The 27707-nt window shown below is 35.7% G+C and overlaps 1 protein-coding gene across 1 annotated transcript; it reads left to right on the top strand.

Moving 5' to 3' along the window:
- On the top strand, positions 1-27707 carry LOC307265700 (uncharacterized protein; the record flags this gene model as incomplete). Its single annotated transcript, XM_080047495.1, has 55 exons — positions 1-114; positions 1731-1836; positions 2528-2626; positions 2734-2785; positions 3379-3528; positions 3633-3797; positions 4471-4623; positions 7180-7344; positions 7464-7619; positions 7942-8085; positions 8248-8418; positions 8567-8608; positions 8747-8899; positions 9123-9293; positions 9483-9563; positions 9664-9816; positions 9999-10169; positions 10367-10429; positions 10533-10685; positions 10860-11030; positions 11722-11802; positions 11903-12055; positions 13083-13253; positions 13442-13486; positions 13803-13898; positions 14221-14289; positions 14691-14834; positions 14935-15105; positions 15251-15292; positions 15427-15477; positions 15647-15706; positions 16065-16133; positions 17957-18052; positions 18181-18252; positions 18378-18446; positions 18843-18986; positions 19085-19255; positions 19401-19442; positions 19577-19627; positions 19796-19855; positions 20214-20282; positions 20894-20962; positions 21358-21501; positions 21601-21771; positions 21921-21974; positions 22211-22258; positions 22420-22479; positions 23041-23097; positions 23287-23382; positions 23713-23769; positions 24229-24324; positions 24510-24569; positions 27169-27231; positions 27426-27473; positions 27640-27707. The coding sequence occupies exons 3-55, from the start codon at positions 2543-2545 to the stop codon at positions 27705-27707; spliced, it is 5415 nt and encodes a 1804-aa protein (XP_079903621.1). The 5' UTR covers positions 1-114; positions 1731-1836; positions 2528-2542.

Below are 27707 nucleotides of genomic sequence, written 5' to 3'. Positions count from 1 at the left end.
GCCTGTCATTGTTCCACTCAAGGGTTGACAGCCTCTCACACAAGCTCACAAGGTGTGTTTCTTTTAACACAGACAGGACTATAACAGCAGAAGAGAGATGGAAAGAGAGCAATGGTAAGAAAGATGTCTGGTTTAAATGTCTTTGTCAATGGCCCATGTGTTGGGACTTTCTCTTGGTGTTGTGTTTTTTTCAGGAATGGGCTAACCTAGGGCTTTTCACACAGTGACCTATTTTCTGATTGTACTACGAAGCCTTTGCAACAAACTGCAGCTTTGCAAATTGTTCTGTCTGAGCGTGTGCAAGGATTAAGGTAGTACTGAAATTGTTTTGATAGTCAGTCTGTTCGCTTTGAGTCATCTGCACCTGACTGGTTTGATTGACCGACCGAGGCATAAATCATAGACAATAATTCCTTGACATGAAAGTGGATTTAAAAAAAAATATCCCATTAAAGGTCATTCTGGAGAAAAGTTTTTTTTTTCAATCAGTGAATAATCATGATATACTTCTTGTCTGTGCCTATATGCTCTGTGAACCGATATGTAAAAGGGTATGTAAACAATGGCTCGCCGTAGCTAGCAACATGCCTGTTTACAGAGCCTTGTAAAGTCAAATCACTGCAGATTTCTACACTGGCTTTATTATCTAACCTATCTCTGTCAAATATCTTTCTTTAAAAAATGTCAGATTCTGTTTTAGAATTATATGTTTACATTATTCTTGATTCTTTATATTGTTCACATGTTCTTGAATATTACATTCATTTTCATGTAGTTCCATGTATAGTCCATTTGTGGTTGATCTTCTTTTAACGGTTCTGGATATAATGTATATTTAATGATACAATTTGTAAGATGTCAAAATGTGTGTGTGTGTGTGTGTGTGTGTGTGTGTGTGTGTGTGTGTGTGTGTGTGTGTGTGTGTGTGTGTGTGTGTGTGTGTGTGTGTGTGTGTGTAATAAGAAGACTTAGACATGCTGATTCCGAAATAACTTGTGTGCTATATTTAATGCCTGCAATTTAATTTGACTGAATTATGGGTGTGTAAATGTATCCACAATATTCCAGTCAAATATTACTCATATTTGTGGTGAGGCTAAAATTGAGCGGTGTAAGCATGAACCTATAATGGAAGATGTGTGTGGGTGTGTGTGTGGGTGTAAGGTGCAGGATTAATTGCGAACATATTAATTAGCCTCAAACCACATGACCAACCCTTTTTTTTATGTGGTGCACCTGGATCCCAACCTTCACACTAATACCTACTAATGACACGCCACTCCGATTAATTTTCTCACCGATATGACAATGTTGACAAAACACATCATGGCTTTGTGCTGTGTTTAATTACAGCACTTTGGATCATCTTTAAACCCAACTCAGCACATTAAAGTTGGAGTCAGCCATTCTGGAGAATGCTTACCTTGTTGTCAAAATCACTTTTTGTCAAAATCAGAGAATATCTCCTCATGATCGGGCTACCTGTTATGTACTGTGTGTGCGCTGAAAACAAAATCATGTGGCGAGCTACACTGGGCCCTCAGCAACACTTTTTTTCAGTGACACACAAGAAGATATTCACTGATTTTGACAAAGTGATTTTGACAACAAACGTTCTCCAGAATCTCTGACTCAACCACACTCATTGGATGTACACCTTAGCATGCATGTCTTATTATCTTCACCTCTGTATCATTATGCTTTTCTTACTCGCTTCCACATCTGAACAGGTCTCCATCCAACAACACTCTTGCTGACTCACAGCCAACACTATGTGGAAGATTCTCTGTTCGGTGCAGTTAAAGAAACCCTGACAAAAAGGAAAAGCCAATACAGGTGTGTGTGTGTGTATACTGTCACAAGCATACAATACAACATCAAAAACTGCCGACAGTGAGCCATGAGTTATTGGCACTGATCCTTGAAATGTGTGTCAGCATTTACTGATGGGAGCCAGCTGGAGATGGAAAAAAACAACTCTGTTTTTTGGCTAAATACCACTAGTGTCTTTAAAAGACTTACTGTAATTGGGACCTCTTGTTCCTGTTTTTTTTTTATAGGACATCTAAACTCAAATGATACCGAGGTTACAATGCACATTTTATAAACAGTATCTTAGCTTCAGGCGTCTGAGTCACTGATTCTCACGTCGGCTTAACATTTTTGGACCAGCCCCAAAGCCGCACCGTAAATTGTAATGACAAAGCTGGTAAATAGATGATGAGCGTCTATAAAATGAGGCAATTATCAATTTCAGAAACATGCAAGGCATTAATAATTGGCCTGGCATTCATCTGTTCAGTGGCAGATACAGTGTCAGAGTCAACCATGTCTAGTTATACAAACAACAGGCTGTGAAACAATGCAGTAAAGGGAGTAATGCTGGATGGAATGAATCACTCAATGATGTTTAGTGCCCTCAACGGAGCCTTCAAGGCAGCGCTGCCCTAACCCTAACTGTTGTGGGCACAACACACCAAACATCGAATGAATCACTATATAATTCATCTTTTTTGTCCCTCTCTAGCACTCTTGAAAAGGAATGGCAATATCTAAGTATGGATTGACCATATTTGGCCTTCTGGTGACACTCATCATTTATGAATTTTCTAATCCGGCTCTACCGGTAGGTCCACTGTGTTTAAGATACTGGGCAAAAAAAAAATATGGGACTTATACATATAAATAACGCAGAGCAATTTGTTGAATCTGACCACTGTTTTGTTTTCACAGGCACACAGTAAAGAGGAACAATTTCTACCTCACACCAGGGAGAAAAGAAATGGTTTGTCTGATTAATTAATATTATTGAAAATGATTGACATTTTGCCAAATACCTTCCTTTCTCATATTTTCTACATATTAAGGCGAGGCGAAACACTGCAGGCAGAAATGTCAATCACTGGTCAATTTTGAATTTTAATTGGTATAAATAAAATGTACATTTAAGTGTTTATTTTACTAAACCTTGTCTGTTTTCGTCTGTATCTTTTTCATATACAACCATCATTAACAACCATTATCTCAAAATTGTTTTTCAAAATACCCAAAAATTTCAACTTGTAAAGTACGTACCTCAACTAAACTTCCCATGATCATTCTTAACACTATTCTGAAGGTTATTAAAGAATGATCTCTTCATACGCTATTAATTCTCGGATTTATGATAAATGTTGTTGTCGAAAACATGCCAAAAATACCTTTTTAAGACTTATTTGTTATCTTCTTGTCATGCGGTTAAAAGAAACCAGCATGAAACCACCCTGAAATCCACAACTTGTATTTTCCCTTTGGATTTAGTCTACTTAAACACCATATGTTTAGGCTTCAGTTGTCATAAATTAACATATTTTTTTCCTATCACTTCAATCCTTGCAGTGCCCACAGGCCAGTGGAATTACATCATTGATGTTGTAGTTAACGCCTCTGATTTAGAAACACTTGAGTTGATTCGCTCCTCCCTCAATGTTAGTCTTCCCATACAAGTGGATAACAACACAGAGATCTCTGAAATTAACATCACCACCGGTGAGAACCAATCTTGACCTTTTTTTGAATGACTTGATGGTAAACATATATAGCCAAGGTTCAGAGGGGGCTATAACAATACTATAATCTTCTCCTCTTGACAGTTTGTTCCTCCACTGACAATGGCTACCGGTGCAGATGTGAGGAACAATATGCCTGGCCATACAGCAGCTGCGTCACATACGGAACCTGTGATCACATAGCCGATGGCACCTGTAAATGCATCAATGCCATTCCAGCTGACGGCGAGTCCTGCCAGCTAATTTCAGGTAATCAAGTTGTTAGGTATAATTAATTCCAGTCACAATGAATTAAGAGGCGTTTCTTTCTTGGTATTGCCTATTACTGGCATTGCCAAGGAAGAATAGGAAGTTGCGGTCCGTCATCATCGGACAATTTACTACAGTTCAGGGCAATTCAATGCATTCCTAGCATGAACACAGTTAAATGGGTTACTATCCATATTTTTGTATTAACAATGGATCAATTCAAGCTTACCTTAAACAAAAATGGTAGTGCAGGTTTTTTAAAGACTGTTCAGCAGAAATAGAGGCACACCTAATGTATCAAGTTTTGATTTGGAGGTTTATATTATGCTGCAGATGCTTAATATGGTTAGTAAAGGCTTCCCACCCTGTGCTCACCAAAGTGCCTTGCTTCATATTTCAGTGAAAAAGAAAATCGTCCGTTCCACTTGTAGAGTATCCATGTCCATAGATTTAGAAAAGGCCAAATGCAAATTTCCATTTTTAGGTTGCAGTGGTTGATATCAATGAATAATACTGGTTGTAAAGTTGCCCTCAGTATTTCAATTGTGAAAGTATGTGCGATTAAAGGACCATCCCAGGAAACACAAGATTAAGTTTAACCTCCAACAACATGTCTATATCCATTTGATAGTGTCCTGAAACCATAAAGCATGTTGTATTTTTTTCCCTATAGCGCTGCTTACTGAGGTAGAATACATAGTGGATGTGGAGGTGAATGTTACAGATGTCGAGACTGTGGACTACCTAAGGAGTCTCCTAAACAATGGCAGCTTTTCCATGGCTTTGGGTCCCAATGTGAATGCCACACACATTCACATGACTACAGGTAAGCATGCTGCTTATTCCTGTCCAGACATGGCGGCCGCTAATTTAGTTAATCAATGTGAAGGCTGCAAAGGGTAGCCATGTGTGTGAATGGTAACTAGTCATCGGAATCCACTTATATGGCCTTTCTCTCCGATTTTCTCAGCCCATAAGCGCTTTACATTGTTGTTCCTCTTTCACCCTTTCACCCTTTCACACACACACACACACACACACACACACACACACACACACACACACACACACACACACACACACACATACGCACGGACACACACACATACATGCTAATATTGCCAACTGTGGACTATCAATTATAACCGCCAAGTCTGGACTCCTATTTCTGGTCATTTATACAATACAAGAACCAATAGAATATTTACTTTTAAGGACTTCTGCCATAATAAACTTTAAACGTGCTTTTGATTTTGCTAAGAGGAGGGGACTTGAATCCTTGGGTGATATCTACATATGTAAGAGGGGACTCCATTCACTACATCAATGGCGCCGTCTGTGCCTATTGTTTCACTCAATGAGTGGTTGCTTTCTGCAGTTACCTCCTTTGTTTCTTTTTAAGATAGATTATATAACTTTAACTTTAACACTAACTAAACATATCCCTATGATACAAATATTATGAACATAATCATGGCCATTAGTTGCAAATAAATATCAAATAAGAAGTAACTAGTTGGATGCAATAACACAAACACTCAAAAACACACACACACACACACACACACACACACACACACACACACACACACACTCATACACCAATCGCAGCAGCCCTACCAGCTTAGCCAAAGCCACATTTTTTCATGAAAGCATTTCTCATATTAAAGGTGCACTATGTTAGCATGTTATTCTTAGTATTGAATAATTCTATCATCATAAATCAAAACAAAAATTTCAGGTGCCATTGTCTGGCACCTGGAATTAAATGTAAGACTAGAATATGTTTGTAAACAAAACTGTGGGCCCCGCTGCTGTAAATTACAGTGAAACTAACTTTTATAGCCTTCTAACTTCGAACTGTGTTCCAACAAATTCAGTATGGAGAGTTTGTTTATTAAGGTAGAAGAATAAACCTTACAAAATGTTCACTTATTTGACACACCCAAAGTTACCTCTGGCCAGTCCCCTTCTTTGCATCAATGCACATGCAAGTGTATCCTGTTTAATTGCTCACCTATTAACTCCAGATATCTGGAGGAAGTGATAGAGCGACTGCAGACTCACATTATATTGGATTATTGCTGAGCAAATAAAAATTAAAATACATTTCTGAATAATGACTACAGGTAGTCCCTGGTTATTTGCTTCAGCTGCTTGTGAACAACATAAGGACACTTTATATTTTATAATCTGACTACACAGATTTACAAAAAAGGCAACGTTAATTATTTACCACAACATTACAATGTTGGCTGTAACCCCTTGGAAATGTATACAACATTTTGTTGTTTTGGCTTTGTGGTCCATTGATTTTTAGGTCTAGGTAACACTTTATAATAACTATCCGTTGTAACTTGTTAATAGATCATTAGTAAACTCTTAATTAATGATTATTAATGATTTGTTAAGTGTTTGTTAGCAGTTTGTTAAGGATTTATAACAATGGTAGATAGTTAATAGCTTAATAATTGAATCAGTTCATCTGGGAGGTAATCCGAGATTAACTGAAAAAATATTTGAAAATGGGGCTGCCCTCAGTTGCCCATGCACTGTATATAGTCTATAGCCTATTTCAGCCTCGTCGGTATCTCGGATTACTTCCCAGATGAACTGATTAAATTATTAAGCTATTAACTATCTACCATTGTTATAAATCCTTAACAAACTGCTAACAAACACTTAACAAATCATTAATAATCATTAATTAAGAGTTTACTAATGATCTATTAACGAGTTACAACGGATAGTTATTATAAAGTGTTACCTCGGTCTATAATGAAATGGCTAGTTGAAGTCAATGTGCTGGGCGTTTGCTTTCAGACTGGTCAAACAATCGGGGAAATTAAGCCGAATCATTGTCTGACTGCATGTTTAAATAAAGACCTAAAAAGATAATCACCACTTGAACCCCAGTCCCTGTTTCACTTGACAACAGGTACACTGGAGTACAGAACCAACATTATATAACTGTCCAAATACTTCTAAACCACAATGTGTGTAAACAGGAAAATCCCTCCGGGGCTCAACACAAGCATGCACACATGAACTAGTTAAAGTTCAACTAGGAAGAATATAAAATCGTAAAATCAATGACTGCAGACCCAGGTGGCCTATCAGTTAATAACCTAATAGTTGTCTCACATTTTATTAATGGCTCCCAACCAAATTAGAAAAGTACTGTATATCAAATAGGCTGTGGATGTGTTAAATGACAGCATACATTTGAACACATTATTACTTCTCTCTTTTTTTCTTGTGTGTGTTATGGTGTGTGTGTGTGTGTGTGTGTGTGTGTGTGTGTGTGTGTGTGTGTGTGTGTGTGTGTGTGTGCGTGTGTGTGTGTGTGTGTGTGTGTGCGTGGGTGTGTGTGTTTTCTTAGTGTGTTACCCAAATGGTACCAACTTCCAGTGCAGATGTGAGGATCAGTATGTTTGGTCATACACCAACTGTATTACATACCGAGCCTGCGATGAGATTGTTGACGGCACCTGTGGGTGCATCAGCAGTATTCCACCCAATGGACAATACTGCCAGCCAAAGAAAGGTGATAACTAAAGCTGTACTTCAACATGTCAAAATACATAATGAAGTTTATATGTGATATGGAAAACACTGGCTCTTTCAGTCTTGAAATGAAATTCCCCTTCTGTTTTTCTTTACTAGAAGCTGACAAGCTGTATGAATACGTACTCGAAGTGGAAATCAGCATCAGTGACTTCGCAATGATAGAGCGACTAAGAATTGTTCTGGAGAACATCCGCTTCCCTGTTAGACTCAGCGACACAATCAACATCACACAAATTGAAATAATATTTACTGGTAAGAATATAATTCTCCTGTTATCTGTATGTGATTAATTGAACAATAGATTACTATATGCTTTGTTGCCTTTTTTCTACATAGACTTAATGTAGCACAACACTAATTGAAATGCTACACAGAAATATGATTGAGTATTGACCTTTCAAGAAAGCATAGACATACAATTTTCTTTTTCTAAATCATAGGTCCCATTATAAGAATGTGGCACTTCAATGGCATCTCACAGTCCTCATTCAGCAAATGTAGTTTGCTAAGGTGTCGTCACTCGGCCTGAATTTGTAGCAAAGTCATGAAAAGATGTTTTGCTCTTTTCCAACAGAGCCTCCAGTTATTTATGAATATCAGATATTCATTGAGTTGAACACTACAGACACAGATCAGCTGAGAAGCACCCTGAAAAGCATCACTTTCCCTGTTCTCATCAGCAAGCAAATCAACATCTCCGAGGCAAATATCACCACAGGTAAGAAAAAATGGTTTGGCCCTCATAACATTTTTTTGCAAAAAAAAAACTGGTAATGTTTGTTTTTAAAAAATGGTGTGGCCCTAAGAGGACAGAATTGTGTGCATGTACATCTTAAGCCTTTTGAAAATAAAAACGTGGTAATGTTTTTTTTATTTACAGTTTGCAGTCAAGATGGCAATGGATTTCAATGCCGCTGTGAGGATGAACACCTTTGGCCTTGTGACAAGTGTGCCACCTATGGGAAATGTGATGGTGATACAAGCAACACATGTAGCTGCATTAAAACTATTCCCACAGATGGAGAGTATTGCCAGTCAGTACACCATCAAAGTGAGTACTATGGACAGATGACATTTTCTGCTATTCTTCTACTTTCTAATGTTGAAACTGATTTTGAGATTTCTCTTCAATTTTTCCACCTGCAAAGTGCCTACACTTTGACACCTTTTCACCAAATGGTTTTTGTTCCTCTCTACAGACTTTCCAGTGTGTCCTTTGACAACAACTTCACCATCAACAGGTAAAGTTCAGGAGGTGCTGCCGGTTTTGTCCAAAAAGAAAACATATGGACAATATGCTTGTTTACCTATGATCCATTCGATTTCTATCTCAACTAACTTAAGCTGTGCAATTTTTTGTTTATTCTCTGCCTCCCAAGCTCCTCCTGTTGTCCATGAATACATCATCTCTGTTGAGTTGAACATCTCAGATGTTGCAGTAATAAATCGACTGAGGACAATTCTGAGAACGATCATTTACCCCATCAACATCACCAACCTCACACAAATCTCTGATGTCAACATTTCTACAGGTTAATTTAATAGTCTTTTTTACTTCTTGTTTACTTGATTAAGAGACTCACGAACACTGAAATAATTATAATTTTTCTTTCCAAATTATTTTTGAAAACATATGACTTTTTAAAAGTCTGATTAATATATCACAGTTAAAAAAAGACACACTACCTTCAGCAATAATAATTAATTTTAAACTTTACAGTAAGCAATAAGCTGATGATGTTTTTTCATCTCCAGTCTGCTCCCCGAGCAGTGGTGGTTACCAGTGCAGATGTGAGGATCAGTACCGTTGGTCATGTGACCGCTGCCTCCTGTACGGATCCTGTGACAACATCACTGATGACACATGTGGATGCATCAATGCCATTCCTCCTGATGGACAATACTGCCAGCCTGTTAATCAGCTCAGTAAGCTGTGCTACATAAACTGAACAGTTTAAAAAATATATAATAATAATTTGAATCTTAGCCTCTTTAGATGGAAGATGAGATGACAACATGTGGGTGTTTATAACTGTAAAGACAGACATTAAAAATGGTGTGTGTTATCTTTTAATTATTTCAGTAACTACCTTTCTCTCTATTTATTCCTTCTAGACTCCACCTATTGTCCTGTTACAACAGCCTCTCCTTCTACAACATCCTCTCCTGTTACTACACCCTCTCCACCAACAACAAGTGAGACTGAGTAGATTATAATTATTTCATAAACTGAATATAACATTTGCATTGTAAGAAAAACAACCTTTTCCATCTTCTTGTCTTTCTTCCTTTGCAGTTTCTCCTGTTGTCCATGAATACATTATTTCTGTTGAGTTGAACATCTCAGAAGTTGCAGTAATAAATCGACTGAGGACAATTCTGAAAACCATCAGTTACCCCATCAACATCACCAACCTCACACAAATCTCTGATGTCAACATATCTACAAGTATATCTTTGCTTTGGTCAATGCAAATCTATTTCTGAACTATTTTTAATTCAAAAGCTAGTTAAAACACAATGTGTCACAGTAAAAAAAATTTAAAACACATACAGCTCCTCATGTCATGTTCATTTTTAACTTTGACATTATACAAAAGTGAAAGTGATGTCATGTTTTTTCATCTCCAGTCTGCTCTCAGAGCAGTGGTGGTTACCAGTGCAGATGTGAGGATCAGTATCGTTGGTCATGTGACTTCTGCTTCCTGTACGGATCCTGTGACAACATCACTGATGACACATGTGGATGCATCAATGCCATTCCTCCTGATGGACAATACTGCCAGCCTGTTGATCAGCTCAGTAAGCTGTGCTACATAAACTGCTGTTTGTTAAAACAAAACAAAAAAACTATTTGAATCTTAGCCTCTTAGGCTATCTTAGCCTATATTTGTAGATGGAAGTTGAAATGACAACATGTGGGTGTTTATCACCCACTGTATGGACAGACAGTTTTATTTAGTTCAGCTTTTACCTTTCTCTGTCTTTATTCCCTCTAGACTCCACCTATTGTCCTGTTACAACAACCTCTCCTTCTACAACACCCTCTCCACCAACAACAAGTGAGACTGAGTAGATTATAATTATTTCATAAACTGAATATTACATTTGCATTGTAAAAAAATAAATAACCCTTTCCATCTTCTTGTCTTTCTTCCCTTGCAGTTTCTCCTGTTGTCCATGAATACATCATTTCTGTTGAGTTGAACATCTCAGATGTTGCAGTTATAGATCGACTGAGGACAGTTCTGAGAACCATCAGTTACCCCATCAACATCACCAACCTCACACAAATCTCTGATGTCAACATATCTACAGGTACATCTATTATTTGGTTAATGCAAATCTATTACTGAAATATTTTTTATTCAACAGCTAGTTAGAACCCAATATGTCACAGTAAAAAAACACACATACAGCTCCACACATCATGTTTATTCTTAACTTTAATGTTATACAAAAGTGAAAGTGAGTTCATGTTTTTATCTCCAGTCTGCTCTCTGAGCAGTGGTGGTTACCAGTGCAGATGTGAGGATCAGTACCGTTGGTCATGTGACTTCTGCTTCCTGTACGGATCCTGTGACAACATCACTGATGACACATGTGGATGCATCAATGCCATTCCTCCTGATGGACAATACTGCCAGCCTGTTGATCAGATCAGTAAGCTGTGCTACATAAACTGCTGTTTGTTAAAACAAAACAAAAAAACTATTTGAATCTTAGCCTCTTAGGCTATCTTAGCCTATATTTGTAGATGGAAGTTGAGATGACAACATGTGGGTGTTTATCACCCACTGTATAGACAGACAGTTTAATTTAGTTCAGCTTTTACCTTTCTCTGTCTTTATTCCCTCTAGAGTAAGTATCTTAGCCTTTCTTTTATATATGGAGGATGAGATGAAAACATTTGGTTTATGATCCATTGGATAGTTTCTTCCCCTCTTCAGTGGGGATCCTTAACAGGTCCAGAGACCGCCTCCCCCACTGACTGTCACTGACTCGGGCACTCATAGCCATCACCATTTTGTAAATTCTTACAATTTTTAAGTACCTTACCTTAGTTTTTTATTCTATTTTATAATATTTTTAACTTATCACTTATGTTGCTGCTTATTTATATATGTTTAAATATTGTGTTATATATTTATGATAGTTACTGCTTGTTTATTGTTTATTGTATGCACCTTACTCACCAAAACAAATTCCTTGTTGGTGTAAAACCCTTCTTGGCAATAAACTCCTTTCTGATTCTGATTCTGATTCTGATTCTGATACACAGAAAGTACAAGTGGTGTGTATCTACATTTATTCCTGTTTAGTAACTACCTTTCTCTCTCTTTATTCCCACTAGACTCCACCTATTGTCCTGTTACAACACCCTCTCCTTCTACAACAACCTCTCCTGCTACTACACCCTCTCCACCAACAACAAGTGAGACTAAGTAGATAATAATTATTTCATAAACTGAATATTACATTTGCATTGTAAAAAAAATAACCCATTCTATCTTCTTGTCTTTCTTCCTTTGCAGTTTTTCCTGTTGTCCATGAATACATCATTTCTGTTGAGTTGAACATCTCAGATGTTGCAGTAATAAATCGACTGAGGACAGTTCTGAGAACCATCAGTTACCCCATCAACATCACCAACCTCTCACAAATCTCTGATGTCAACATTTCTACAGGTACATCTATTATTTGGTTAATGCTAAAATATTTCTGAAATATTTTTCATTCAACAGCTTGTTAAAAACCAAATATTCACAGTTAAAAAAACACATACAGATCCACACATCATGTTTATTTTAGGGCTGTCAAACGATTAACATTTTTAATCAGATTAATCACAGGATTCTGTGGATTAATCACGATTAATCACGATTAATTTTACCATTCGAAATATGCCCTAAAAATTCGAATTTTCTCTGTATATTGTTGTATGAACAGAAAGATAAAGGACAGAAGGTGGATATGTACATTTAAAATGACAAATGATGGTTTTAATACTGAAAACACATTTAAATCAAACTAAAATATATAGGCCTACCTACCACACTATAATTCAATTGGTCTGTCTCTTTACTATGTCTTTGGGCAAATATTGGCTATACAATGGCATTTATTTTGTGAATCTATAGGTTGTGCATTCTTGAATAGGCCTACAACTTGATTAGCCTACAGTCCGCGGTGTGTGTGTGTGTGTGTATGTGTACGCGCGAACACGTCCTAGGGGACTGTTCATTTGTGCCAGGAAGCCGACGTTATGTTGATGTCTACTCACACACACCTCTGAAAACTGCAGACGTGTGTGTCCTCGCGGGCTCTGAACAGAGCGGACAATGTTTCTCCTCCTGTTGCTCCCAACATCAACTGTCACCCGCGGCAGTTGATTTTATATACTATCTATGCCCGTGACACAGACGTGGCCGTTAGCAGTTTAAAACACGGCATGGGCTAGCGTGCTGCTATTTTTGGCTGCGCGCAGCTACTGATCCTGGGTCAGCCACAACGTTAAAGTGACTGTAGTACAGAGCCGGTGGGACGCACGGGGCGGATCATTCTGCACATGCGTTAATCGCGATAAAAAATTAACGCCGTTAATTCCAGAAATTAATCACCCTGCGTTAACGCGTTAATTTTGACAGCCCTAGTTTTAGTTTTTAACGTTAATGTTATACAAAAGTGAAAGTGATTATGTGTTTTCATTTCCAGTCTGCTCTCAGAGCAGTGGTGGTTACCAGTGCAGATGTGAGGATCAGTATCGTTGGTCATGTGACCGCTGCTTCCTGTACGGATCCTGTGACAACATCACTGATGACACATGTGGATGCATCAATGCCATTCCTCCTGATGGACAATACTGCCAGCCTGTTGATCAGCTCAGTAAGTGTTGCTACATCAACAATACTATTTGTTAAAAAACATTAACTTATATATAGAATATATATTTTATATTCACAAGTTAAGTTTCATAACTACATATACTGTACATATTCATAACTATGTATATATATCATTATTATTAAAAGTGGTGTTTGTCTAGATTTATTCCCTCTCTCTTTTTTCTGCAGACATCACCAATTGTCCTGGTACAACAACCATTCCGCCACCAACCAGTAAGCCTGATAAGATCATGTTTAATCAATAGACTGTATATATAATACACATAATAATTGATTCCCAAAATCACCTTTTCCTTGTTAATATTTATTTTCTTGCAGCTTTTACTGTTTTTTATACAAACAGAAATTACTATTGAGTTAAAAATCTCAGATTTTGCAGTCAACTGTTGGCAATGGTGTTATGTGTTTTGGTATTTGAGCAAACAGTCTTTGTATTTTATTTCATTTTTTAAATCACAGATTGCACAACTTTTGTGGAATCAATACTGTAGCTAGTCCAAGAAACTTATACACAAACATTTGTGTTCAGATACAACCCCTGTTGCTACAACTGATGGGAACACTATAACAGCTGAAACATTCAACACTACTGCACTCACATATGTACCAACGACTGCAGTAAACAGTAAGTGTTTGAGAAATAGATGCTAGGTAAGTCTTAGGGAAATTAAAAACAAATAGTTCCAATATAGTGTTAAGAATTACTTATTGACAGATTTTTTTTAAAATCATTTTAAAGTAGTCATTGCAGAGACAACTCCTAATGGTACTACACATTTGAACACCACAACACCCATAACCTCACCAACAGCTTTAGCTACCAGTAAGCTTTTTATATAAGGGAATGATAACATTCCTCTTGTTCATATTTGATTGGAAATATACAGCAATGTATACTTACTGAAGTACATTTTTAATTTGTAATGCATAGTTGTAAATTTCTTTAGATTCCACACCTAATGCTACAACTGATTTGATCTCGACAACAACTGCAACAACACCAATAACTGGAACAAGTAAGTGTTAGAAAGTTATTATTTTTTTTTTTTTTTATCGTCAGCATACATATTGACATAATATCTACTGGTAAGAGTATAATTCTCCTGTTATCGGTATGCGATTGATAGAACAATAAATTACTATACGTTTTGTTTTTTTCTTCTACATAGGCTTAATGTAGCACAACACAAATTGAAATGCCAAACAGAAATATGACCGTGGCAATGGATATTTTACCTTTCATGAAAGCATAGGAATGCAATTTTCTGTTTTTTAAATCATAGGTCCCATTATAAGAATTTGGCACTTCAATGGCATCTCACAGTCCTCATTCAGCAAATATAGTTTGCTAAGGTGTCGTCACTCGACCTGAGGTTGTAGCAAACTTTTTACAAAAAATGTTGCTCTTTTCCAACAGAACCTCCAGTTGTTTATGAATATCAGATATTCATTGAGGTGAACACTACAGATGTAGATCAGCTGAGAAGCACCCTGAAAAGCATCACTTTCCCTGTCCTCATCAGCAAGCAAATCAACATCTCAGAGGCTGATATCACCACAGGTAAGAAAAAATGGTGTGGCCCTAAGAGGAGAGAATTATTTGCATGTATATCTTAAGCCTTTTGAAAAGAAAAACGTGGTAATGTTTTTTTTATTTACAGTTTGCAGTCAAGATGGCAATGGATTCCAATGCCGCTGTGAGGATGAACACCTTTGGCCTTGTGACAAGTGTGCCACCTATGGGAAATGTGATGGTGATACAAGCAACACATGTAGCTGCATTAAAACTATTCCCACAGATGGGGAGTATTGCCAGTCAGTTCACCATCAAAGTGAGTACTATGGGCATATGATATTTTTCTACTTTTTTTCTACTTTCTTATGTTGAAACATAATTGATTTCTCTTCCCTTTTTCCACCTGCAAGTGCCTACACTTTGACACCTTTTCACCAAATTATTTTTGTTCCTCTCTGCAGACTTTTCAGTGTGTCCTTTGACAACAACTTCAACATCGACAGGTAAAGTTCTGGAGGTGCTGCCGGTTTTGTCCAAAAAGGCACCAACAATAATATAATAATAATATGAAATAAGTGTATTAATTAAATGTACTTGTATTATAAGTGTAATACATTATTGTAAATGTTCTTTTCAGATTCAACAACATTTCCTACAACACAAGTGATTACTACAACACCAACAACAAGTGAGTGCTTCACAGTCTATGGAGCTCGATTTATATGTTATAACAAGCAGTAATTATCTAAAATTAATTTGTACAGCAATCATAACTTAAAATGGTCTTATCAGATTTTAAACTTAAGTTTTGACATTAATCAGTTAACTATAATGGGTTTACAACGTGTTTCATCCAGATTCAACAGCTGTCACCACACCAGATTTCACCACTGCAACACCAACAACAACTGTTACAAGTCAGTGAATAATTGTCTGGAGGGGTCAGAAAACCAGTCTTTTAATTTTTTATTTTTCTATTTAGTATCAATATGATTTACCTGTATAATTAAAGGTTTCAAAAAAACTGACTGGTTGAATGATTTATTGTTATAAATTGTAAGCAATACCTCATGATAATTAACACTGCTAAACCCAAGCTACATTGGGAATCTACATAGATCTATACATTGGTCTTCATGTATATGACATGGAAGTTAAACCATGGTACAACATTCCAACATTCCCTTAGATAAGAGTTTATTGGAAATATACAGCAATGTGTCCTTACTCAAAGTTGATTTTCAATTTTTAATGCATTGTTGTACATTTCTTTAGATTCCACACCTGATGAAACAACTGCTTTTACTTCCACAACAACTGCAACAACATCAACAGCTGGAACAAGTAAGTTAACAAAATAACAAATACAATCATATGAAAAAGTTTGGGAACCCCTCTCAGCCGGCATTATAATTGACTCTGCTTTCACAAAAAAAATATAAAAGTGTTATGTCTTTAATTTACCAGGAACAGCTAAGTACTGGGATGTTTTCCAAACAAAGATTTTTTGAAAAGCAGTATTTGGTTGTATGAAATAAAATAAAATGTGAAAAACTGGCTGTGCAAAAATATGGGTACCCTTGTGGTTTTGTTGATTTTAATGCCTGTAACAGCATGTAAAACTGATGAATTTAAACACAAAGTTGGTTGGATTATGTTGTTAAGCCTTGAACCTCATAGAAATGTCTGTTTAATCATGAGAAAATGTATTTTAGGTGCCTAAATGCAAGTTGCACTTCTCTTTGACTCTCTGCTGAAGTGAGACAGAATGGGATCATCAAAACTGCTCCCAAAAGATCTTAAAAACAAAGATTATTCATTATCATGGTTTAGGGGAAGGCTACAAGAAGCTTTCCCAAAGGTTTCAATTGTCAATTTCTACTGTAAGGAACGTTGTCAGGGAATGGAAGGACACAGGCACAGTTGCAGTTAAACCCAGGTCTAGCAGACCAAGAAAAGTACAAGAGCGGCATATGCGGCGGATTGTGAGAATGGTTGCACACAACCCAAAGATCACCTCCAAAGACCTGCAAGAACATCTGGCTGCAGATTGTGTATCTGTACATGGTTCAACAAATCAGCGCAATTTGCACCAAAACATCTGTATGGCCAGGTGATGAGAAGGAAGCCCTTTCTGCGCCCACGCCACAGATACAGTTGCATGGAGTATGCAAAAGCTCAATTAGACAAGCCAGATTCATATTGGAAGAAAATGCTTTGGACTGATGAGACAAAAATTAAGTTATTTGGTCTTTATAAAAAGCAGATGTTTTGGTGCAAATTGCGCTGAATTGTTGAACGATGTACAGATACACAATCTGCAGCCAGATGTTCTTGCAGGTCTTTGGAGGTGATCTGTGGGTTGTGTGCAACCATTCTCACAATCCTCCACCTATGCCGCTCCTGTTTTTTTCTTGGTCTGCCATGCCTGGGTTTAACTGCCACTGTGCCTGTGTCCTTCCATTTCCTGACAACGTTCCCTACAGTCGAAATTGACTATTGAAACCTTTGGGAAAGCTTCTTGTAGCCTTCCCCTAAACCATGACAATGAACAATCTTTGTTTTTCAGATCTTTTGGGAGCTGTTTTGATGATCCCATTCTGTCTCACTTCAGCAGAGAGTCAAAGAGAAGTGCAACTTGCATTTAGGCACCTAAAATACATTTTCTCGTGATTAAACAGACATTTCTATGAGGTTCAAGGCTTAACAACATAATCCAACCAACTTTGTGTTTAAAGTCATCAGTTTTACATGCTGTTACAGGCATTAAAATCAACAAAACCACAAGGGTACCCACATTTTTGCACAGCCAGTTTTTCACATTTTATTTTATTTCATACAACCAAATACTGCTTTTCAAAAAATCTTTGTTTGGAAAACATCCCAGTACTTAGCTGTTCCTGGTAAATTAAAGACATACCACTTTTATATTTTTTTTGTGAAAGCAGAGTCAATTATAATGCCGGCTGAGAGGGGTTCCCAAACTTTTTCATATGACTGTAATTGTAAAAATGTTGTAAAAACAAATGACAGTATGTCTTCCAGGATCTTTTATTGTCAGCATAAAGGCAGTTTAACACATTTATAATGTTAAATCTTCTTAAATCAAGTGTAATCATGAGTAGGTTTTCTCAAAGTTAAATTAAATTACTAATATTTCTGTTCAGATTCAACCTCTACTGCAATAACTGATGTTAACACTACAACAGCTACAACACTTTACACTACCACACACACAGACGTAGCAACAACTGCAGTAAACAGTAAGTGTTTGAGAAATAAATTGTAGGTAAAGTTTTAGGATTTTTGTTTTTCAAATATACATTTACAAATGATTTATTGACAGATATTTTATAATTTTGTTAAATGAAAGTATAAATGGTCTATGCAGATACAACTCCTAATGCTACGACAAACCTGAACACTGCAACACCCACAACTTCACCAACAGCTGTAGCTACCAGTAAGCTTTTTGATACAAGGGATGGATAACATTCCTCTTGCTTATATTTGATTGGTAATATACAGCAATGTATCCTTACTTTAGTACATTTCATATTTTTTATGCATTGTTGTACATTTCTTTAGATTCCACACCTAATCCTACAACTGATTTGATCTCCACAACAACTGCAACAACACCAATAACTGGAACAAGTAAGTGTTAGAAAGTTAAAAGAAATATAATTTTTTTATCGTCAGCATACATATTGACATAATATCTACTGGTAAGAATATAATTCTCCTGTTATCGGTATGTGATTGATAGAACAATAAATTACTATACGCTTTTTTTTCTACATAGGCTTAATGTAGCACAACACAAATTGAAATGCTAAACAGAAATATGACCATGGCAATGGATATTTTACCTTTCATGAAAGCATAGGAATACAATTTTCTTTTTTTTAAATCATAGGTCCCATTATAAGAATTTGGCACTTCAATGGCATCTCACAGTCCTCATTCAGCAAATATAGTTTGCTAAGGTGTCGTCACTCGACCTGAGTTTGTAGCAAACTCTTTACAAAAAATGTTGCTCTTTTCCAACAGAACCTCCAGTTGTTTATGAATATCAGATATTCATTGAGGTGAACACTACAGATGTAGATCAGCTGAGAAGCACCCTGAAAAGCATCACTTTCCCTGTCCTCATCAGCAAGCAAATCAACATCTCAGAGGCTAATATCACCACAGGTAAGAAAAATGGTGTGGCCCTCAGAGGACAGAATTGTTTGCATGTATATCTTAAGCCTTTTGAAAAGAAAAACGTGGTAATGTTTTTTTATTTACAGTTTGCAGTCAAGATGGCAATGGATTCCAATGCCGCTGTGAGGATGAACACCTTTGGCCTTGTGACAAGTGTGCCACCTATGGGAAATGTGATGGTGATACAAGCAACACATGTGGCTGCATTACAACTATTCCCACAGATGGGGAGTATTGCCAGTCAGTTCACCATCAAAGTGAGTACTATGGGCATATGATATTTTTATACTTTTTTTCTACTTTCTTATGTTGAAACATAATTGATTTCTCTTCCCTTTTTCAACCTGCAAGTGCCTACACTTTTACACCTTTTCACCAAATTATGTTTGTTCCTCTCTGCAGACTTTTCAGTGTGTCCTTTGACAACAACTTCAACATCGACAGGTAAAGTTCTGGAGGTGCTGCCGGTTTTGTCCAAAAAGGCACCAACAATAATATAACAATAATATGAAATAAGTGTATTAATTAAATGTACTTGTATTATAAGTGTAATACATTATTGTAAATGTTCTTTTCAGATTCAACCACATTTCCTACAACACAAGTGATTACTACAACACCAACAACAAGTGAGTGCTTCACAGTCTACGGGGCTCGATTATATATTATAACAGGCAGTAATTATCTAAAATTAATTTGTACAGCATTCATAACTTAAAATGGTCTCATCTGATTTTAAACTTAAGTTTTGACATTCATCAGTTAACTATAATGGGTTTATAACGTGTTTTATCCAGATTCAACAGCTGTCACCACACCAGATTTCACCACTGCAACACCAACAACAACTGTTACAAGTCAGTGAATAATTGTCTGGAGGGGTCAGAAAACCAGTCTTTGAATTTTTAATTTTTCTATTTAGTCTCAATATGATTTACCTGTATAATTAAAGGTTTCAAAAAAACTGACTGGTTGAATGATTTATTGTTATAAATTGTAAGCAATACCTCATGATAATTAACACTGCTAAATCCAAGCTACATTGGAAATATACATAGATCTATACATTGGTCTTCATGTATATGACATGGAAGTTAAACCATGGTACAACATTCCAACATTCCCTTAGATAAGAGTTTATTGGAAATATACAGCAATGTGTCCTTACTCAAAGTTGATTTTCAATTTTTAATGCATTGTTGTACATTTCTTTAGATTCCACACCTGATGAAACAACTGCTTTTACTTCCACAACAACTGCAACAACATCAACAGCTGGAACAAGTAAGTTAACAAAATAACAAATAATTGTAAAAATGTTGTAAAAACAAATGACAGTATGTCTTCCGGGATTTTTTATTGTCAGCATAAAGGCAGTTTAACACATTTATAATGTAAAATCTTCGTAAATCAAGTGTAATCATGAGTAGGTGTTCTCAAAGTTAAATCAAATTACTAATATTTTGTTCAGATTCAACCTCTACTGCAATAACTGATGTTAACACTACAACAGCTGCAACACTTTACACTACTACACTAACAGACGTAGCAACAACTGCAGTAAACAGTAAGTGTTTGAGAAATAAATTGTAGGTGAAGTTTTAGGAAATTTAAAAATGTTTCAAATATACATTTACAAAAGATTTATTGACAGATTTTTATAATTTTGTTAAATGAAAGTATAAATGGTCTACGCAGATACAAATCCTAATGCTACAACAAACCTGAACACTGCAACACCCACAACTTCACCAACAGCTGTAGCTACTACTAAGCTTTTTGATACAAGGGATGGATAACATTCTTCTTGCTTATATTAGATTGGTAATATATAGCAATGTATCCTTACTTTAGTACATTTTATATTTTTATTGCATTGTTGTACATTTCTTTAGATTCCACACCTAATGCTACAACTGATTTGTTCTCCACAACAACTGCAACAACACCAATAACTGGAACAAGTGAGTGTTAGAAAGTTAAAAAATATTTTTTTTTTATCGTCTGCATACATATTGACATAATATCTACTGGTAAGAATATAATTCTCCTGTTATCGGTATGTGATTGATAGAACAATAAATTACTATACGCTTTTTTTTTCTACATAGACGTAATGTAGCTCAACACAAATTGAAATGCTAAACAGAAATATGACCATGGCAATGGATATTTTACCTTTCATGAAAGCATAGGAATACAATTTTCTTTTTTTTAAATCATAGGTCCCATTATAAGAATTTGGCACTTCAATGGCATCTCACAGTCCTCATTCAGCAAATATAGTTTGCTAAAGTGTCGTCACTCGACCTGAGTTTGTAGTAAACTTTTTACAAAAAATGTTGCTCTTTTCCTACAGAACCTCCAGTTGTTTATGAATATCAGATATTCATTGAGGTGAACACTACAGATGTAGATCAGCTGAGAAGCACCCTGAAAAGCATCACTTTCCCTGTCCTCATCAGCAAGCAAATCAACATCTCAGAGGCTAATATCACCACAGGTAAGAAAAAATGGTGTGGCCCTCAGAGGACAGAATTGTTTGCATGTATATTTTAAGCCTTTTGAAAAGAAAAACGTGGTAATATTTTTTTATTTACAGTTTGCAGTCAAGATGGCAATGGATTCCAATGCCGCTGTGAGGAAGGACACCTTTGGCCTTGTGATAAGTGTGCCACCTATGGGAAATGTGATGGTGATACAAGCAACACGTGTGGCTGCATTAAAACTATTCCCACAGATGGAGAGTATTGCCAGTCAGTTCACCATCAAAGTGAGTACTATGGGCATATGATATTTTTTCTACTTTTTTTCTACTTTCTTATGTTGAAACTGATTTTGAGATTACTCTTCCTTTTTTCTACCTGAAAGTGCCTACACTTTGACACCTTTTCACCAAATAGTTTTTGTTCCTCTCTACAGACTTTTCAGTGTGTCCTTTGACAACAACTTCAACATCAACTTCAACATCGACAGGTAAAGTTCAGGAGGTGCTGCTGGTATTGTCCAAAAAGAACTACAAAAGCACCAACAATAATGTTTGAAATAAGTGTATTAATTAAGTGTATTTGTATTATTTAAGTTATTTATTTCTTATAGCCCTTGTATATTAATTAATTGAGTAAAATAAATTACACAGTAAGTGATCTTGGTGTGAATCATTTTGTTTTATTCTACCACCTTCAATACATGATTGCAAATGTTGTTTTCAGATTCAACAACATTTACAACATATGTGAATACTACAACACCAACAACAAGTGAGTGCTTCACAGTATGGTGCTCGCTTATATATTATAACAAGCAGTAATTATCTAAAATTAATTTGTACAGCATTCATAACTTAAAATGGTCTTATCAGATTGTAAACTTCAATTTTGACATTAATCAGTTAACTTTAATGGGAATGTGTTTTATCCAGATTCAACTGCTGTCACCACAACAGATTTCACCACTGCAACACCAACAACAACTGTTACAAGTCAGTGAATAACTGTCTGGAGGGGTCAGAAAAGCAGTCTTTTTATTTTGTATTTGTTTATTCAGTCTCAATATGATTTACCTGTATAATTAAAGGTCTAAAAAAACTGACTGGTTTTCTGAGCTAAACCATGGTACAACATTACAACATTCCCTTAGATAAGAGTTGATTGGAAATATACAGCAATGTGTCCTTGCTCAAAGTTAATTTTTAATTTTTAATGCATTGTTGTACATTTCTATTTAAGAAATAAATTGTAGGTTAAGTTTTTGGAAATTAAAAACAGTTCAAATATAGTGTTAAAAATGATTTATTGACAGATTTTATCATTTTGTTAAGATAAATTATAAATGGTCTATGCAGATACAATTCCTAATGATACAACAAACGTGAACACTGCAACACCCACAACTTCACCAACAGCTGTAGCTAGCAGTAAGAGTTTTGATATAAGGGGATGATAACATTCCCCTAGATAAGAGTTGATCTGAAATATATAGCAATGTATCCTTACTCAAAGTTAATTTTCAATTTTTTATGCATTATTGTACATTTCTTTAGATTCCACGCCTGATGAAACAACTGATTTGACCTCCACAACACCAACAGCTGGAACAAGTAGGTTGAAAAAAAATAATAATAATTGTAAAAATTTAGTGAAAACAAATAACAGTATGTCTTCCAGGATCTTTTATTGTCAGCATAAAGGCATTTTAACACATTTATAATGTAAAATCTTCGCAAATCAAGTGTAATCATGAGTAGGTTTTCTCAAATTTAAATAAAATTGCAAATATTTCTGTTCAGATTCAACCTCTACTGCAATAACTGATGTTAACACTGAAACAACTGCAACACTTTACACCACTACACTCACAGACGTACCAACAACTGCAGTAAACAGTAAGTGTTTAAGAAATAAATTGTAGGTAAAGTTTTAGGAAATTAAAAAACTGCTCAAATATAGTGTTACAAATTATTTATTGAAAGATATTTTATCATTTTGTTAAATGAAATTATAAATGGTCTATGCAGATACAACTCCTAATGCTACAACAAACCTGAACACTGCAACACCCACAACTTCACCAACAGCTGTAGCTAGCAGTAAGATTTTTGATATAAGGGGATGATAACATTCGTCTAGTTCAGAGTTGATCTGAAATATACAGCAACGTATCCGTACTAAAAATACATTTTGAATTTTTAATGCATTATTGTAAATTTCTTTAGATTCCACACCTGATGAAACAACTTATATGAAATCTCCAACACCAACAGCTGGAACAAGTAAGTGTTAGAAAGTAAAAAATTATTGAAGAAAAGTAGTAACAACGTCTTCTAGTCTTCTTTGTTGATCGTCAGCATAGAGGCATTATTGCGAAGGCAAATTTGGGCCACTGTGGAGAAAAACAATGGATAATCTCAGAGATAAGTATTTGATATTCTAAAAGAAACAAATGTATGTCTGAAAATACTCACATTTCTATTGTCAAGGAATAGATATTACTACAATTTAAAAGTCATCCATGGCAGGCAAACCCAACTCCTATAGTTTGATGAAGTTGATCCAACCTTTTGAATTGAGCAGATAGCTTCCTTTACACAGTCTTTGTCTAGATTTTTTATGCTTTTTATACTCAAAACCTTTGGGTAGAAACATCTGAACAGTATAACACTCACTCATTCAAATTAACTTGTTGTCATAGGTTTTCTAATGTTATTTTAATTGCAAACATTTGTGTTCAGATTCAACCCCTGTTGCTACAACTGATAAGAACACTGCAACAGCTGCAACATTCAACAATACTACACTCACAACTGGACCAACAAATGCAGTAAACAGTAAGTGTTTAACAATTAAATGCTAGGTCAAGTTTTAAGAAATTAAAAACAAATAGTGACTTATTGACAGATCATCTATCATTTTAAAGATACAACATTTCCCTATATTAGAGTTGATTGGAAATATACAGCAATGTATCCTTACTCAAAATTAATTTTCAATGCATTGTTGTAAATTTCTTTAGATTCCACGCCTGCTAAAACAACTGATTTGACCTCCACACCAACTGCAACAGCTGGAACAAGTAAGTTAAAAAAATAACAAATAATTGTAAAAAATTTGTTAAAAAAATTAAAGTATGTCTTCCAGGATGTTTTATTGTCAGCATAAAGGCATTTAACACATTTATAATGTAACATCTTCGCAAATCAAGTTTAATCATGAGTAGGTTTTCCCAAATTTAAATTCAATTGATAACATTTCTCTTCAGATTCAACCTCTATTGCAATAACTGATGTTAACGCTACAACAGCTGCAACACTTTACAGTATTATGTACTATACTATGTATCAACAGCTGCAGTGTGGGATAGGTAGAAAATAAGGGATAGGTAAAGTTTGAGAACTACATTAAGAAGTCAATCATTGATCAATTATTATCTTTTTATATTCAGTCTTTGTTGGTACAAGATATGGGAAGAGTATGATGACTGCAAAACCCACAGTTTCATTTGTGATATAGTTCGTTATGGTTTAAAGAAACAATACGGTTTTTATTATCAGCACTGACATGTTATCATAAACTGGTCCTTGCAGATTCTTCAACTATTAATAGTAATACAGCACATCTGAACACTACAAAGACAACTGCAGTAACTAGTAAGTGTTTGTGAAATACAGGAATAGGGTTAAGTTAAAAGAAAATAATAAAAAGTTATTAATATTTAAATTATACGTAAGGTATACATAAAAAATATAAAACATTGTCTATCCAATAAAAAAATATATAATTTCAGCTTCAACACCTAATGCTACAAGTGGTTTGACTATCACCACAACTGCAACAACACCAATAGCTGGATTAAGTAAGACTAAGAAAAAAAGAAAAAAAAATATTGTATAAATGTAGAAAAAAGCAAATGAAAGTCTGCCTGCCTTCTTTTTTTTTGATCAGCACAAAGGCATTAAAAGAATAAAATTATAATAAATACTTGAAATATTTGCAGACTCAAACTTCAACCATAACAGATATGAACACTACAACACCTGAGGGGTATACTACGAAGCGAGATTAAGGGCTGAGCGAGGTCTGTTGAGTCTAAAGCCTTAGTTTTCAGTATCACGAAAGGTGGCTCTCTTTCTACCTGGCTAGATCACCGTGGTAACAGAGGCTGCACGGCTAACCTGCCCAGACCAGTTTTTGTTTCAGAGTTTGAGCTTAAATTCGGCTCTTAGACCGCTGCCCTTTAAGGAAACTACACATTTTGAAATCCCGCGGACCTGACTATAATGTCGGAGCGATACTTTTCACTGAGTAAACTAGTTAAATCAGTAAACTTATTGATCAGCAAGTTAATGAACGAAACAAAGCCGTGACATAAGGCTTACATTAGAGTGAACTGTAACATCGCGCTGCGGCTTTTTTCCACATGCATAGTTATTGATGCAGAAAATGTAAAATAGCCTAGACCTACTGTATGCAGCGCCACTCTATGCTCTCACCTCAAATGATTTTACCTGGCGATCTACACACACTGGCTCTTAATGAAGCGTTCTATAAAATCACAGGTTGCAACATTATTTCACTGTGGGCTTCTTTCTTTTCATCAGTAGCGATTACAGTTGGGACGTGACAGGTGACAGCTGTCACAGTTCGGACATCGCTGCAGACTCGCAGGTTAAGCTTCTCACAGTAGATTCATATTTGTCCGGAAAATACAGACTACAGGTTTTGTATATAGGCTATTTATTTTAATGGTATTTATAAGATGCAAATAAAGGGCTATTAGCCTGAATCAAAATCAAAATTGTATTAATTTTGATGTGGACAGTGGCCCAAAACTAAAGTGATTTTCCACATAGGCTATGCTATTCATTAGGGGACAATGTCAGACTTAAATCAGATTCTTAAGTGTAGGATTATCAACTAGGCTAAATGGTGTACTGTTTAAATCCGAGTTCAACCTTTAATTGCTTTATAATGTCACGTTACGCACTGCGAGAACGATCTGTAAAATAAATTAATCCCAATTTTTTCTGACAACATTCCACTCTCCTTATTTGCAGTAAGAGTTTTTTTCGGCTCTCTGTTTTCTGCTGTTCTGTGTTCATTCAGACTGACATACTCTTCCTCTTAAGTGAAGTTAGCGACGCACTTTTTTTTTTACTCAGCTGCTCGCAATCAGTCCATTTGTGTAAAGTTAGCGGCACAAGATCAGTCCAGTCTGTGCGGAAGCAGAGTCAAATGACGGGTCAAACGCCCCCTTTCATGGGGACGTGCACAGAGCCTGAAGCCGAAACCCTCGTTCAACATAAGAGGTTGATAACTTCCTTCGTGATACCGGTTAGTTCTGAGCGAGGGTATGTGTTATGTTGAACCAGATCAAAAAAAGAGAGCGAGGCTCTGTTGAGTTTCTTTCGTAGTATACCCCTCATCAAGTGAGTTGTAGTAAGTTTATGGTGCTAAATTATATATTATAATAAGCAGTAATTATCTAAAATTAATTTGTACAGCATACATAACTTAAAATGGTTTTATCAGATATTAAACTTGAATTTTGACATTAATCAGTTAACTATTATTGGAACATGTTTCATCCAGATTCAACAGCTAATTTAGGTTATGTGAAATATGTGTGTAGCTAGATGACGTAAAAGGTAAAAAATATATATATATAATTTCAGCTTCAACACCTGATGCTACAAGTGGTTTGACTGCCACTGCAACAACACCAATAACTGGAAAAAGTAAGTGTAAGAAATTTTAAAAATATTTAAAAAGTTTAGAAGAAAACAATGAAAGTCTCCTAGGCTTATTTTGTATTCATCAGCAAAAAGGCAGTAAAAGAGGAAACTTATAATTTCCTTTAATATTAATAAATACTTAAAATATTTATTTTCTTCTGCCACCTTCACTACATGATTGCAAATGTTCTTTTCAGATTCAACAACATTTACAACACATGTGAATACTACAATGCCAACAACAAGTGAGTGCTTCACAGTCTATGGTGCTCGACTTTATGTTATAACAAGCAGTAATTATCTTAAATTAATAATTTGTAAAGCATACATAACTTAAAATGGCCTCATCAGATATTAAACTTGCATTTTCACATTAATCAGTTAACTATAATTGGAACATGTTTCATCCAGATTCAACAGCTGTCACCACACCGGTTATCACCACTGCAACACCAACAACAACTGTTACAAGTCAGTGA

Source organism: Ammodytes marinus (genome assembly GCF_949987685.1).
Source record: "Ammodytes marinus genome assembly, chromosome: 19".
Lineage (NCBI taxonomy): Eukaryota > Metazoa > Chordata > Actinopteri > Uranoscopiformes > Ammodytidae > Ammodytes > Ammodytes marinus.
The sequence above is the reverse complement of the archived record's forward strand: the minus strand, read 5'-3'. Positions and strand labels throughout refer to the sequence as shown.